The following is a 16534-nucleotide window of genomic DNA, read 5'->3' as shown; positions in this document are numbered from 1 at the left end:
TATGCTTCAGCAGAGGGATTCATCACACATACACACCGGTTAAGAATCCCTAGCTCAGGAATACTCTGAATTTAATTGAACCAGCATTTATTAAGCAAATACTAAGCACGAGGCAACGAACCAAGCATTGGAGATACAGTTTAAAAAAGGAATACATTCCTGCCCTCAAGGAGGATATTGGGATGAGCATTAAAATACCGGAGTTGTTATGCTTTCTGACTATATAAGAACAATAGTAAAGCTCTCCTCCCTTATCTCTATTGACCATCCTAAAACCCAATCCCAATGACTTAGCTTGAGAAATATTCAGTGAATGTTAAATACTGTGTCCAAGACAATAAAAGCCATCTGGCAGTCTCCCCCAAACCACTTCAGATTGGTGATTGAGACCCTTCAGGTGTATTTTATGTTCTATATCCACATTCCCAGGATTCATCTAGAAGTAAACCAGCCTCAGGGAGTGAGACATTTGTTATACTGTGAAGGTTTATTTTCAAGGGTCCCATGGAAATAAAAAACAAAAGGGCTTGCATGACAAATAGCAACTCAAGGTCTATCTCCATAGACTTTTTAATTGTTTCATGAACAGGTAGCATACAGTGCTTTATTGGAAAATAAAAAGAATCACTAAAGGTGTTTTGTTTTAGTTTTAATGGTTATAAAAACATAAAACAATGTTTATAAAAACATACAAAATTTGGTAATTTTAAGATACTTTCAAATATAAATACCGTTCCTCATCGCCATTTTGTTGTTTCATGTTATCACTGTACCTCTTCAAAGTTAAAAAAAAATAGTGCTGGATCTCTGCTCTAGAGATGATCCCCAAATAGCTTTTTTCCCTCATGTCTGAATTTTTATTTTACACTTGTAAAGTATGAATACTGAAGGTTAATGAACATTTTTGGTTCAACAACGTAAATGAATACAATACAGTGCCTAGATCAATACCCCAGAGAAGACACCCAGCTAAAAAAAGTGAAGACAGTTTTCTTTACTGCTTACCAGACATGTATGGCTATTTGGAAGGCTCATTGCTATTGAAATTCCAAAGTAAATATCCCTTTTATTCAGGTTGGCAGCTTAATAGAATAGAATCAGTGGTGGAAAACTGTACATACTTTTTCTTATTGTTTTCCTGTAGTGACTTAGAACAATACAATAATCACTTAGTTTACAACTTTGGCTATGTCTATATGAACAGGGCTGAATCAAAACAAAAGTGTTTAGTATACCCGATACATCAAGATTTAATTATATAGCCCTTTTTTCGAGTCAGAGATCCTTCCTATAACTCTACATATATTCCAATTAAGAAAAACAGAAAGGCCTCATATGCATACAAATATTTATAGCAACATGTTTTGTGGTTCCAAAGAATTGGAAACAAAGTAGATGCCCACCAACTGGGGGATGACTAAACTAATTGTAGTACATGAATACAATGGAACATTTCTGCAGCATAAGAATTTATGAATATGAAAAATACGGGTAAGCATGAAGTGACTTATATGAACCAAAACTAAATGAAGTGAGCAAAACAAAGAAAACAATATATACAATGACTGTAGAAAACAAGTTTATAGAACCGAACACTGTAATAACCAAACTTGGTCCCAAAAATTATATGAGAAAATGTACCTTCCTTTCTTATTTGCAGAGGTAGGGAGCTGTGGATATGAATATAGAATACTGCATATACCATCAGAAGCAGTTGTTTAGGTTGCTTTGTTTTGTTTTTTAAACTGCTTTCCCTCCTTCTATTCTTTATTACAGGAGATATTCCTCAGGGGAAGAAAGGAGTATATAATACATATGTAGGGAAAAACATGTTATACACCTGTGTTGTGAACTCATATGCATACATACATATATATGTGTGTACAGAGATATATGTACATATGTATGTATATAGAAATTAAGGTTGTATAAAATTTAATAATTAAGAAATTAAAATCTAGCAGAAGGGGAAAAGAAAATTATACAGTTATAATAACAATTCACATTTCTATAGCACTTGAAGGTTGACAAAGTTCTCCACTCACAGCACTCTTGTGAATTAGGTAGTACCTACAGTTTACCCATTTGACAGGTGAAGAAACTGAGGTTCAAAAACCTGCTAGTCTCACAGCTAGTAGTTGTCAAACCAGAATTCTATGCAGCTTTCAACTCTACACTGCAACAAAGTGCCTATCATTACAAAATGGTAATGACTCAGAAATAGATTTAACAAAGTACATGCCATTAAATTGGCTCCAGAGAATTTAAATATTTCAATTAAATAGATGGGTGGTCTGCCTTATGTACAATTGGAGTAGAAGTCATTCTTTGTCTTTCTCACTCCATGACATGCTTCTCATAGAATGTAAAGCTTTAGTCTCAAATTAAAACAGGTAAAGAGCTTTTTCTTGCCAGTTAAAAATACAGGTAGTCTTCCATCTAACATTCATTAATGAGCTTCATGAAAGTATATTTGACTAAATAATATTATAGGGGACAGTTACATCAAAATAAATGAATAGATAGTTGAGACTAGAGGTATAGGGTACCTCAGTGTCTTCTATGGTGCCAGATGAGATAAAATAAAAGAGGTATTTAGACACAAAATCCATAATGGACTAGGAGAAAAGCAGTATGCTCATGCAAACTCATAATGTGATCAGCCATAATTATACATAATTAGTCCTTGGGACCCAAGACAGTAGGCTACCCCAGGAATCCAAGGCCAAAGTAAGGGTTAGCAAAGCTGGGTAAATGAATAGGCTAAAGGAAAAATTTGGGTTTGAGCAAAAATTTGTTCCTATTTGTCATAGTCAGAATGCACCTGTGGCCTTTTATCTTCCAAATCTTCTGGATAAGCTGCAGCTGAGAATGGCTCCTGATCATCTTTATGTCCTTCTAAATGGAAGTCAATGGTATGCAGCTGGTGGTGGACACTATTCCTTTATTAGAGGACAACCTTGAATCCTAGAGGCTGAGTTTAGTCAGAAAGTGGTAATGGAATGCTTCTGCTAATTTGGATCATGAAGTTAGTATCTAACTCATAGATTCTCTCCTCTGGTCAATATTGTTCTCATCTCATCAGGTACTAGAGATGGTCCTGGCACCTTTGAGAATTCATCTGAGAATGTGTTAATAAGGAACTTCTCCTCAATTTAATAAGAAATCTATAATAAGAGAATCTATAATGTCCTTTAATAAGGAATCCTTCTATAACCCACCATGGCTGGTCCTAGATGGCTAGCTCCTAGATGAGGTACTGGGCCAATTCACCTTAGCCAATACACATAGACCCATGCATGATATTTGTGTTAGAAATCAATGATTTCTCAAATCTTAGGATTGCCCCAGAGTTTTGGTTGTTGTGGGAAGTAGCCTGTAGCAACACCTTCTCTACCTTCTAATGATCTATCTGTATCTTACCTTAGCCTATTACAGTTGGTCTTGTACTAACTCTGCCTCCTCCCACTAAATTCAATACTTCTCCAAATTAACAAATAAATGTATCTGGCACAAGTACTGGCACTGAGAAAGTAAGTTGTTCCTTGTCTAATCAGTAAATAAGGTGTCTATGTACTCTTGAAAGCCAGACCTCAGAAACATCTAGAAAATCACAGAGGCATTATAAAACTTGTCATTGTGCAATACTCAAACTGTCATCAGCAGGTCTGGAATTTCATTTTCCAATTTTCTCTGGCAGAAACCCAGATGTAGTTGTAGGGTTTCCCCTAAGTCCAGTTTAGCAAGAATGAAGGCTCATTTCTCTAGCCTCCTGCTTTGGAGGCAATTATGTCCAAATATGAGTATAAGTACACCTCCTCAATGAAGCTTTTCACAAACACCTAAGCTAGGAGCAATCTCTACTTCAGCTGAATTATATGGAACTATATAGCATTCGATAGTTTATCTATTGTCTTCAGTGTTAGTTACTACTTCATGTTCCAGTTCCTCCCAGAACCTTCACTGATTCCCTCCTGATAATAACCTTTCTCTTTCTTGAGAGCAGAACATGTTGTTTGCATCTCTCTTATGCACTTACTTCAATAAAAAAAAATCTATAATTTCATTAGTATAAGTACCACCTCTACTGATGCAGATTGCAAACCCCCTACAACTCAGTAAATGGCCTTTGAGAGTTGCAATGGCTAAAAAACTTCATCTTCTGATGCTAACCTGGTGTTGAGCATCTCCAAGGCTTTGCTTTCCTTGTACAACAAACACATAGTACAATGGGTATATGCCTGAAACTTTTCCAGTTTAGTAGGGCTCACTAAGGCTTGGGCTTTACTGGCATGGTCTTCCAGAACCCAGGCTCATTTCTGCATCACAATGAAGTTTGGAGTAGGCCTTTAGGGCAGGCTTTTGCGAATTTATACTTTATTGTAAGTTATTTATTTCTCCTATCTAATTACTATACTGCAACCTCCATGAGGCTAAGACATGTATCTTATTTAATATCTTATTATTTGTATGACCTACCTCACAGACTGGTAAGGTCTTTTGTATACTTTAAAGTGCTATTAGGGCAGCTAGGTGGTGTAGTGGATAGAGTTCTGGCCTTAGAATCAGAAAGATTTGAGTTTAAATCCAGCCTCAGACACTTGATATGTAATACCTATGGGACCTGGGCAAGTCACTTAACCCTGATTGCCTCATCCCAAAAAAATAAAATAAAGTACTATTAAAATTCAATTCAACAAACTTTTATTAAGCACTTTTCTGTACTTTGGATATCTCACAAATTAAGTGCTTAAAAGTCATTTGTTGTTATGTTTAATATCTCATCCTTTGGGGGTTTTTTATAGCAATTTTGCATTTAATGATTTTTTTCAATTAAGAAGCATTTACTTTCCCTCTCCTCCATCAAAAAGGAAAAAAAACTTGTGAAAAATACACTTAGTCATGCAAAACAAATCCCCACATTGACTATGTCCAAAAATATATGTCTCATTCTGCATATTGAATCCATCACTTCTCTGTTGGAAGATAGGTAGAATGGGTGGATCCCTCGGAATCGTGATTGGTTATTGTATTGATTAGTGTCAACTAAGTAAACTGCAGAAATCTGATCAGTGCAATGACCAGCCATGATTCCAGGATACCAATGTATGCTGCCCACCTCCTGGAGCCATCTTGTTGCTGCACTCTGATGAATGTAGAGAGTAAAGGGAGGGTGATGACTTTGTGCAGTTCTGCCAGACTTAAATCCAATTCCCAAGCAACTCTGGTATCATCGGTCCTCTTCGAGAAGAAAGGATGAACAACAACAAGGGTTCTGCATGAGGTCTCTACATAGAGAGCAGGACTCCCAGAGCAGGGGTTGTGGGTTAGACCTCTGTCACATTTTATCTTATGTGGGTACCTCACTACTATTATGATCTAAGTTTAAGTTTACTCTTCCCAAGGATGCTGTATGTATTTGTGGGAAGGTATGAATCAGGTTTTTAGGAGAATGTTTTGTATTAACTGTCTCTACCATGTTATGTGTTTACTTTGGTAAAGATGAGTTGATGATGATCACTGGGCACTACTGCATTTGGCACTCAGGACCTACAGTAGGAGAAGCACAGTCTCTGAGAGTTATCTCTAAAACATGGAGAGAAGTAGCCACCCTCTGGGAATTCAACCTGCCAATTCAAGCAGAAGTTGGGCAATGCTGCTATTATATCATCATCTTCTTCTTCTTCTTCCTCCTTCTCCTTTTCCTCCTCCTTCTTCTCCTTTACCACATGTGGTCCTTCTCTCCATTTGGGGCACCATATCCTTATATGTGGGTGCTCTGTCCATAGAAATATAATTTTTGGCTGCTTATATTTTAAAAGATATTTTGATTGAGGAGGAACTAGATTTTTTTAAAATATTTTTTTTCAAAAAGCTGAGACAATTTACTTTTTGTCCTGTGCAATTTTCATTTATGATTTCTTGAAATACAGCTCTGAAAAAAACGTATTTTTTAACAAATCCATTGTGTTTTAAAAGGAGCTACTTGACTAGCCTTTAAACCCAAATCCCTGTGGCTTTCTTTGAATGCCCCAAAATAGCCCCCAGATCAAGCCTCTGTGGCTCATTGTTCATGTTTTGATAGCTTAGAGTAAGTGTAAATAGAAATTGTTCTCTGTCCAGTCCAAAAACTTTGAGGGTCTACCCTTCCCAGACAGATACTTTTGTGATGGCATATTAGGCCATCTTTTCTCTCAATTCTCACCCAGCCCTTAGTGATTGAATGGGTGTTGCCTTAGACAAACTGAGACCTGGGAAAGTCTTTAATTTAGAAAGGCCAAGGTCACCCACTGCATTTTGGGCCATCAAGAGTAGTTTTGACTTTGTCTTGCCACTGGACTTCCTTGACTGTGGAGGAGAGAGTGAGGCTGACAATTTTGCTCTGCCTCACTTAAATCCAATTCACATGCAAGTCAAGATATCACCCTCATGATGTCATCGGTCCTCTTTGAGAACAAAGGGTGAACAGCAACAACCATCTCCTGACAGAGAAGTAATGGATTCAAGAAATAGGAGACATAGATTTTTGCACATGGTGAATGTGGGGACTCTTTTGTTTCACTGTGCATATTTGTCACAAATGTTTTGGTTTTCTTTTTTTCTTTTAAATTGGGGTGGGGACAGGTTGGAAGGCAGAAAGAATAAATGTATGTTAACTGAAAAAGAAAATAAAATTTTAAAAAGCTCTTTGTCTTAAAATGCTCGCCTTTTTTAGTTTTTAGTTTTTAATAATTTTTTTTTACAATTATATATCAAGACAATTTTTAGCATTCATTTTTAAAAGATATCAAGTTCCAAATTTTTCGCTCTCCCTGCCTCCCCTCCCCTCTTCAATGGTAGGCAATTTGATATAGGTTATATATGTGCAATTATGTAAAACATATTTCCATATCAGTCACAGCTGTGAAAGAAGAAACAGATCAAAAGGGAAAAAAAATGAAAAAAATAAAGTGAAAAAAGTATGCTTCAATCTGCATACAGAGTCCATCAATTCTTTATCTGGATGGGGATAGCACTTTCCAGTGTGAGTCCTTGTACTTGTCTTGGATCATTGTGTTGCTGAAAAGAGCTAAGTCATTCATAGTTGATCATTACATAATGTTGCTGATACTGTGTACAATTTTTTTCTGGTTCTGCTCATTTCACTTTGCATCAGTTCATACAAGTCTTTCCAGGTTTTTCTGAAATCTGCCTGCTCATCATTTCTTATTGCACAGTAGTATTCCATTACATTCATATACCACAACTTGCTCAGCCATTCCCCAATTGATGGGCATCCCCTCAATATCCAATACTTTGCCACCACAAAAAGGGCTGCTATAAATATTTTTGCACATGTTTTTCCCTTTTTTATGATCTCTTTGGGATAGAGACCTAAGAGTGGGATTGCTGGATCAAAGGGTATGCACAGTTTTACAGCCCTTTGGGTATAGTTCCAAATTGCTCTCCAGAATGGTTGGATCAGTTCACAACTCCACCAAAAGTGCATTAGTGTCCCAATTTTCCCACATCTTCTCCAAAATAAAATATTCACTTTAAAATGCTCACTTTAGGGACAGCTAGGTGGCATAGTGGATAGAGCACCGGTCCTAGAGTCAGGACCTGAGTTCAAATCTGCCCTCAGACACTGGATATTTACTAGCTGTGTGACCCTAGGTAAGTCGCTTAACCCTGATTACTTCACCTAAAAATAAATAAATAAAATGCTCATTTTGCTGTGCATTAGTTCATATATGTCTTTCTAGGTTTTTCTGAAGCTATCCCCCACATCATCTCTTAAGATACAATAGTATATTCCATTATAGTCCTATACCACTATTGTTCAGCCCTTCCCCAATTGATGGGCATCCCTTTAATTTCTAGTTCTCTGCCACTGCAGAAATAGCTTCTATAAATATATTTGTATATATGGGTCCTTTTCTTCTTTCATTGATTTCTTTGGGGTCACCCTTTTAAAAAAATTAATTAATATATTTTGCTTTGACACAACAGAAGCTTCCCAACAAACACCCAACTGAACCACTTCACACCGCACATTCTTCAAATAAAGTTAGATTATCAGCTATTGAGAGAAAGGAGTGATATGTCCTTGAACTTTGGCAGTGTGGTACTAATATCATCCATAGAATTAGACCAGACTTTTGTGCTTTTCTAGTTGGTGTGTTTATATTACTGTAGTTATGCTATATGATGTTGTTTAGGTTCTATCTTACTATGTCTGTCTCACTTCATATGAATGTGAATTCTTCATATTTATCATTTCTTAGAGTGCAGTATGATACTATTATCCATCATCATTTCTTAGTCATTTCCCAATTATGGATGCCTATTTTGTTCCCAGTTCTTTTGTTTTTCTCATAATGTTGCTAGGAACATTTCTGAACTTATAAGTTGTTCTTGCTGTCAGTGACCTCCTTGGGATATTAGTTCATACTTCTTTGACTGATCTAGAGTTTTTGAGAATAAGCTTCCAATGGAGAGATGATGGACAAAAAACATGCAGGATGAGATGTATATTTTTGAACATGGCCAGTGAGGGTATTTGCTTCACATCAGGGGAGGGAGATGTGATAAGAGGGAGAGAAGAATAAATTTTTGTTCACTGGGGAGAAAAAAAATTTTTTAAGAGAATAGGAGACTTCAGGGGGTGGGGCCAAGAAGGTAGAATAAAAGAAAGCTGAGGTCTCCTAACATTCTCCTCCAAACAATTTTAAAATGACTCCTCCAGTTGAATTCTGGAATGGCAGAGCCAACAAAAGATCAGAGTGAGACATTCTTCCAGCCTAAGACAACATAGGAGGCTGGAAAGAGAGTATCTGTAATGTCAGGGAAAGAGATTAACCTGGAGCCCACATGGATGAAACACCAGTGATGGGACTAGGTGGTGATGACAGAATTGGAAGCAGCTTCAGGACTTCTCCATCTGGAGAAGTTAAGAGAACTGAGAAATAGTTAGAAAGAAATTACGGGGGAGTCCTTTCATTCAAGAGGAGAGTGGGAACCCTGAGGTACAATTGTTTGGCAACTTCATTGCCTATACCTACTTCTGGGTCATACATACATAGTTCAAGGGTGGAGAGAAGCATTTTTGATCAAGAGGGAGTGGAAACCCTGAGGGGCAATATCACTTCTGACCCCAAGGGATCAGGGCCACTGAGGAACAGTACAGTTTCCAGTCCCAAGGGAAGAGGGGCCCTGAGAAAAGTATCAATTGTAATTCTAAAGGATCAGTGGTCCTTTCTGATTAAGGACCAAACCACAGATCAAGAAAGTAGTGACATCTCTTCCCAGATCACACTACCCGAGAAGCACTGAAATCTTCCAAACCCCCAGAACTAGCTCTGAAAACAGCAGTGTGAAAAATCATGAAGCTTGAGACAGAGCCATTCCCTTCCCCATGCCAGCAACAGAGCCCAACATTAACATAAAGTTTCAAATCAAGAAATAGGGAAGATAAATAAGCAAAAGGAAAAAAAAAGGAAAAGGAAAAAAAGAATCTGATCATAAAAAGCTACTAAGGTGATAGGGAAGATCAAGACACTCAGAAGAAGACAGTGAAGTCAAAACAGCAACAAGCAAAGAATCAAAGAAAAAATATGAATTGTATACAAACCCAACAAGAATTCCTAGAAAAGGGAGCAGCTAGGTGGTGCAGTGGATAGAGCACTGGTCCTAGAGTCAGGAGGACATGAGTTCAAATCCAGCCTCAGACACATAACACTCACTAGCTGTGCTACTCTGGGCAAGTCACTTATTTAACCCCAATTGCCTCACACACATACAAAAAAAGAATTCCCAGAAAAGCTCAAAAAGGATTTTTCAAAATCAAATAAGAGTGGTAGGAAAGAAGTTAGGTAAAGAAATGAAAGCAAAGGAAAAGGTACAAAAACTCACTGATCCCTTAAAAATTAGAATTGGGCAAGGGGAAACTAATGACTCTACAAGACATCAAGAAATAATTATAAAAATAGAAGAAAACATGAAGTGTTTTATTGGAAAAAAAAGGCTAACCTGGAAAATAGATTGAGGAGACGTAACTTAAGAATTATTGGAGTTCAAATGTGGCCTCAACACTTAACATTTACTAGCTGTGTGACCGTGGGCAAGTCTCTTAACCCCGATTGCCTCACCAAAAAAAAAAAAAGAATTATTGGATTATCTGAAAGCCATGATCAACAAAAGAGCCTAAACATCATCTTTCAAGAAATTATTAAGGAAAACTGCCCCAATATCCTAGAACCAGAGAGTAAAATAGAAACTAAATGAATCCACTGATCACCTCCTAAAAGAGATGCCAAAATAAAAACACCCAAGAATATTATAATAAAATTCCAGAGCTCCCAGGTCGAGGAGAAAATACTGCAAGCAGCAAATACTGTAGAACCACAGTCAGAATTACACAAGGTTTAATAGCTTCCACCTTACAGGGTCAGAGGACTGGAATATGATATTCTGGAAGGCAAAGGAGCTAGGATTGAAACCAAGAATAACCTACCCAGCAAAACTTGGCATAATCCTTCAGGGGAAGAAATAGATATTTAATGAAATAGAGAGCTTTCAAGCATTTCTGATGAAAAGACTGGAGCTGAATAGAAAATCTGACTTTCAAACATAAAACTCAAGAGAAACATGAAAAGGTAAACATGAAAGAGAAATCACAAGAGATTCAATAAAGTTAAACTGTTTACATTTCTATATGGGAAGATGATACTTATAATTCGTAAGAACTGTATTATCATTAGGGCAGTTAGAAGGAGTATAGATAAAAGGCACAGGTGTGAGTTGACTATGACAGGATGATTTCAAAAAAATCAAATTAAGGCGTGAGAAGGAGGAATGTACTGGAAGAAGGGGGAAGAGACAGGAAGAATGGGGGAAACTATCTTACGTAAAAGAGATGTAAAAGGAAGAACTTTTACAGAGGACAGGAAAATGGGTGGAAGGGACAGTTGGTAACACTTGAACCTTACTCTCAATGGAATTAGCTCAAAGAGGGAATAACATACACATTCAGATGGGAAGATTTATATGAACTCATGAAAAGTGTATACCATTGTATACCATAACAGCAATATTTTAAGGATGAGGAACTGTGACAGACTTACCTATTTTGATTAAGACAATGATTCAAGTCAATTTCAAAGGTCCCATGATGAAAAATGCTATCCACTTCCAGAGAGAGAACTGATGAACTCTGAATGCAGATTGAAGCATACTTTTAAAAAATTTCTTGATCTTTATTGTTTTATTTTATTTGTGTTTTCTTTTGCAACATGGCTAATATGGAAATGTGGTTTGCATGACTTCACATGTATAATCAAAATCAAATAGCTTGCCTTCTTAAGGAAGGGGGAGGGGCAAGAAAGAGGAAGAGAATTTGGAACTCAAAATTTTAAAAAGTGATTGTTAAAAGGTTTTTTTACATGTAATTGGGAAATATTTAATGAAATAAAACAATTTTTAGAAAAGACAGTAAATATCTAAGTAATTAATGGCTGCTTGAAAATCAAATTTCAGAGGCCTTTATTTCCTTTTGAAGAACACAAGCAAGCCAAAGAAAAATCAATGATATATGGAAACTTCTTTAAAAAGAAACAAACAAACCAAAAACTAAACTTGAAAATGGATTAAAAAATTAAGGAACTACCACATTAATAATAAATGGAAATAAAAATAACTAGGAAGTATCTAATGCTCTCTAGGTCAGCTAAGTGGCACAGTGGCTAGAGTACAGGTCCTGGAGTCAGGAAGACTCATATTCCTGAGGTCAAATCTGGCCTCAGACACTCACCAGTTGTGTGATCCTGGGCAAGTCATCACTTAACCCTATCTGCTTCAGTTTCCTCATCTGTAAAATGAACTGGTAGAAGGAAATGGCAAACCACTTCAGTATCTTTGCCAAGAAAACCCCAAATGGGGCCACAAAGAGTCAGACACAACTGAAATGACTGAACAACAACAATGCTCTCCCGTGGATTCCAGAAATTGCAAAATAAGTTACATTTCAGAGGTGGGAATATGAGAGCCCAACCATGTCAATAAAGCACCTAATATGAACGTGAATAAACATTCTCATTATCACCCTCTTCTTTCTCCCATTCCTTCAGTATCTTCAGGATTTTTGACGCTTTGGGTCTGTGTTCAGGTTTTTTTGAAAGTAGCTTCATTAGTATCAGTTTCTGAAATGGTCATAAAAGCCTCAGTTACAAAAATTAAATATTGATATAAACAAAATTCTGGTTCTTTAAAAATTCATACCTCCTTAAGGTACTTCTCACCAAATTCTTCTGGAAAGATACAATTTTTCACATTTTCCCAGATCTGAAAATGTCAGAAAACACTATTTTTATTTATACACTTTTCCAGCAGAAATGTTTAGAGTTTATTAAACCTGTAGAAATTTTTTTATGAAAGTATTTTTCCTTTTGCTATTTCCCAGTTCTGTGAGAACACATTATTCATGCATCAGTCAAGAATCTTCTATTTATATTCCCCAACTCTAGGTGAGCTCCTATACCACCACCACCATCAGCAGCAGCAGCAGCATCATTATCATCATCATCATAATCAGCAGCAACAGCAATAGCAGCATCACTATGTTCCTTTAGAGGAAAGATTGTTTCCCTTTCTTCCTCTTACTCCTAGCACCTGGCACAGGATCCAGGCCATTGTTGGAACTTCATAAATGGTTACAGAATGAATTTATTCATAAAAAATGCCTATTGCCATTTCCTCTAAGCCTTTCTGTACAAAAAAAAACCCACTGTTCTGATTTAATATAAAGGATACCCCTTCTAGAAGAAGAGTAAAACTTAAAAAAAAACTGAATAGAAAGTTATATTCTATTGAATAGCAGACTCACATTTTACTTATTGTTAATAGTCAAACCCAAGGGTTCTTAACCCTAGGTGTTCATAGATGATGCCCCTCCCCCAAAGGGTCAATTATTTATGTTTTATTATTTATTATTTATGGGTTTTTTATTATTATTTTTGATATTTAAGTTGCAGGAGGTCTGAGAACTTGGATGGGAAACAAATTCCATCTTCATTTCAATGTCATTCATAAAGAGCCAGGACTGGTGTCAGGCAGACCAGAATTCAATGCAGCCTCAGACACTTGATACGTGTCTCTGGGCACATCTTTTAACCTCTGACTCAGCTTCCTCATTAGTAAAATGAATATAATAATAGCACCTACCTCCCACGTTGTTGTGAGGATCAAATGAGATAAGAATCGTAAAGCACTTAGCACAGTGCCTGACACAGTAAGTACTATGCCATTATTCTCATTATTATTAAATTTATGTATTTAAAAGCATTATTATGAGAAGAGATCTACAGGATTAACCAGACTGCCAAAGGGGTCCATGACACAGAAAGGTTTAGGACTTCTGCTTTCTTATTCTTTCTAACACAATTCTTATGCATGGGAAATAGCTGTAACTAGCAATACTTGGAACTTGAAGACCAATAATAATGCTTTCGTTATTTACCCTTGATATTTCCTGAGCGGTGCGACATATGTAAAGAAGTTCAAAAAGGATTAATCCCAATGCAAAAATATCTACTTCATTCCCATAAGCTTGGGAACTGTTCTGAAAGAAAAGAAAGTGCCGTGGTATGATTATTCTCATTCATCTATACATCTGCATGCCTGTTGTGGAGAGTATCACAAAACTATTTAACAGAAAATATCTTCCTGGTTATTTCAGGAGGATGATGTGTAATGTTCAACTTATTAGAGATTATAGTTCAATAAAAAACATAAAACTGATAGAGAATGCTGACCTATACACCTTAAAGGCTGAGAATTCTTAGTTGAAAAGACATTTTATAAGTCCAGACCTAGACTGTAATCAATAATATGCCCAATTCTCTCCATTCTGACTCTGGCTTATAAAAATGTACACTGGGACTAAATATGGGTAAGAAACTAATTAAATAGTAAAATATCCTCTAAGAGAAAATCGTAAAACAAGATAACTACTGTAGTTAGCATTTGTTAACCTTTCTGAGCAACTTTTTTTCCCCTATACTGACAATGTATGGATAGGTCAGCCTTCAATGACATCAGTGGGTACAGGGATAGCTTAAAGAAGCAGAGAAAACTTGGTGGAGTGAGGTAGGGGGTGGGGAAGGGCAATGATTCTGCCTCTCCACAACACAAGACTCTTCAAACCATCGGGGAGCTCTGACATTCATGTTTAGTATTCAAAAAAGGGAAGAGGAAGGATGCATTGTGGGGACAGTCTCCCACAAAAGCAAATACTTTAAGGAGAACTGACTAAAAGGCAGCTTACCTGTTCCGGGCTCATATAACGAAGTGTTCCTACGCCTTTTGTCCGATCCTCTTTATTTTTCAATGAGGTTACAAGTCCAAAGTCACCAATCTTTACTTTGGTTTTATCTACTAAAAATATATTAGATGGCTAAAAAGAAAAAAAAAGAATTTCTTATTTTATATCTATTCCTGTTATAAGTTTTAAACATGTAAAGAGGGGTAGCATAAATGTGCAGTGTGCTGGTAGGGGCATCACAAGAGTTTTGGAATTATAGCATTTAGGTTCAAATCTCCAGTTGGCAACTTACTACCTGTGTGACCTTGAGAAAGTTAATTTACTTCACTGGCCCTAGTTTCCTCATGTGAAAATGAGAAGGATGAATAGATGATTTTCAGATTAGCTGCAAAAGCCTATGAGCTCTGGAAGTATGAATCACATTTATTCAATTTCTTTCCCTAATTCTTGGCTCGGTTTTCAATGTCTTCACTGGAAGAGATTGCCTAGTATTGGAGGCAGCATGGGTGGGTGGAAAGAGCAGTAGATTTCAAGTCAAAGAATCTGAGTTCTTCTCCTGGTTTTATCACTTACCACCTATGTGATCTTACCTCTTTAAGCCTTAGTTTCCTTGTCTGGAAAATGAAAGGATTGGACTAGATAATCTCTTAAGTTCTTCCCAGATCTAAAATTCTATGATCCTATAACTTTTATCCAAAACCAAAGTATCCAAAATCAAGAGATTCAACATTGGCATTCCTCAAGCTGCCAAAGAGCAATCATACTACACATTCCACAATAAACATGTTTCATGCTCAATGTAATTTGACTAAGGTGGCTCACTGGTTGGTTGTGAAACATCATGGATAGCTACTTTTAGCAAGTTAGTCAACACTGCTATGGTTATCTCTCTTAACAATGTGGCAGGCCTGGGACTTAACTGAGTTCTTGGAGTTCCATTTCTTCACATCTTAAATACAGAAATTCATCATTTTGACCTTTCCCGATCCCCGTCCCCCAACTCTACTGTCTTTCCTCTTGTTGATTATTTTCAATTTATACTGATTACAGCTTGTTTGTACGTATTTGTCTGCATATTATTTCTTTCATTAATCTATGAACTTCTTGAGAGCAGTAACTATCTTTTGCGTTTCTTTATAACTATAGAACTTAGCACAGTGCCTGGCACATCGCAATAAATGTTTATTGACCGACTGATTGACTCAAAGGTGTTTGCCTCCATAATGGAGGATATCCAGCAAAGTCTAAATTGAGCAGGGATGGTGAAGTCCACCAGAAGCTTATCTATGTGGATGACATCATGATGTTCATCTGAATTAAGCCCAAGAATATTTCTTCTAACTTCCTAGATGAGATTCATAAGCATTTTAAAAGATTTGGCCTTATCATCTGTACTAAGTAGCTCAGGAAGGTATCCTAAACCCAAGTAAATAGATGGATCTGATTAGATGAAATACACACACACACACACACACACACACACACACACACACACACACACACACGTACGTATCTGTGTACATATACACACATAAATACACACACATATATACACATAAATAAATACACACATACATATGTATGGCTGTTGGCGTGGGAGAGAGAACTGAGGGATCAAGGGATTGGAGATCAGAGTGCAGATGAAGAACACAATTCAGTTCTAAAGGCAGAGGCAGAATGCCACTAGATTGTGGTCAGATAAGGGTATTTTGGAGTTCATAAACATGAAAGTGGTGCATTTGTGAGCAAGATTAAGGGTATGACCATCTTTGGGTGTGGTGGAAGTGGGGTGGAGAAATAGATCATATGAAATGAGTAAGTTGTATAACTGTGGGGTTAGGGTGCTTGAGGGAGTATCAACATGTATACTAGATATTCCCTAGTATTAGGGCAGGAATTGGGGAGTACAGAAAAACTGTGAACTCAGAAAGGAAAGAAGGGAAGTATTCAGGAGATCAGTAGACCATAATTGTGATTGTGGTGAAGGAGAAATTAAGGAGAAAAAGTTATGTAGTGATGGTTGTAGAGGAAGAACCTGGAACAAGAAGTATTCCAACTACCTCAACTGGTGAGATAGGGGAACGAGGGAAAGTTCAGCTAGTGGTGGAAAGGGAGGCCAGGGAGGCTATATCCTTGGGAGGGAGCCAGGACTCAGTGAGAACCAAAAGGTGGGAGTGGAAAAGGAAAAGATTTAAGATGTTTTAAGTCTTATAACCTGGAACTCAGTGGGTCTCA

The 16534-nt window shown here is 36.9% G+C and overlaps 1 protein-coding gene across 2 annotated transcripts in view; it reads right to left on the bottom strand.

The window, feature by feature from the left end:
- Positions 1-634: 634 nt before the first annotated feature.
- Positions 635-16534, bottom strand: part of EIF2AK2 (eukaryotic translation initiation factor 2 alpha kinase 2) — an 81800-nt gene continuing 65900 nt past the window's right edge. For both annotated transcript variants that reach the window (XM_020992717.2, XM_020992718.2), the window contains exons 16-19: positions 14303-14431; positions 13496-13597; positions 12259-12321; positions 635-12179 (exon numbers count right to left, since the gene is read on the bottom strand). In XM_020992717.2, coding sequence (XP_020848376.1) covers positions 12048-12179; positions 12259-12321; positions 13496-13597; positions 14303-14431 — 426 coding nt within the window. In that variant the 3' untranslated portion in view covers positions 635-12047. The remainder of the gene's footprint in view (positions 12180-12258; positions 12322-13495; positions 13598-14302; positions 14432-16534) is intronic.

The sequence above is a fragment of the Phascolarctos cinereus genome, unplaced genomic scaffold (genome assembly GCF_003287225.1).
Source record: "Phascolarctos cinereus isolate Bilbo 61053 unplaced genomic scaffold, phaCin_HiC Scaffold_2;HRSCAF=192, whole genome shotgun sequence".
In the NCBI taxonomy this organism is placed as follows: Eukaryota; Metazoa; Chordata; class Mammalia; order Diprotodontia; family Phascolarctidae; genus Phascolarctos; species Phascolarctos cinereus.
The sequence above is the reverse complement of the archived record's forward strand: the minus strand, read 5'-3'. Positions and strand labels throughout refer to the sequence as shown.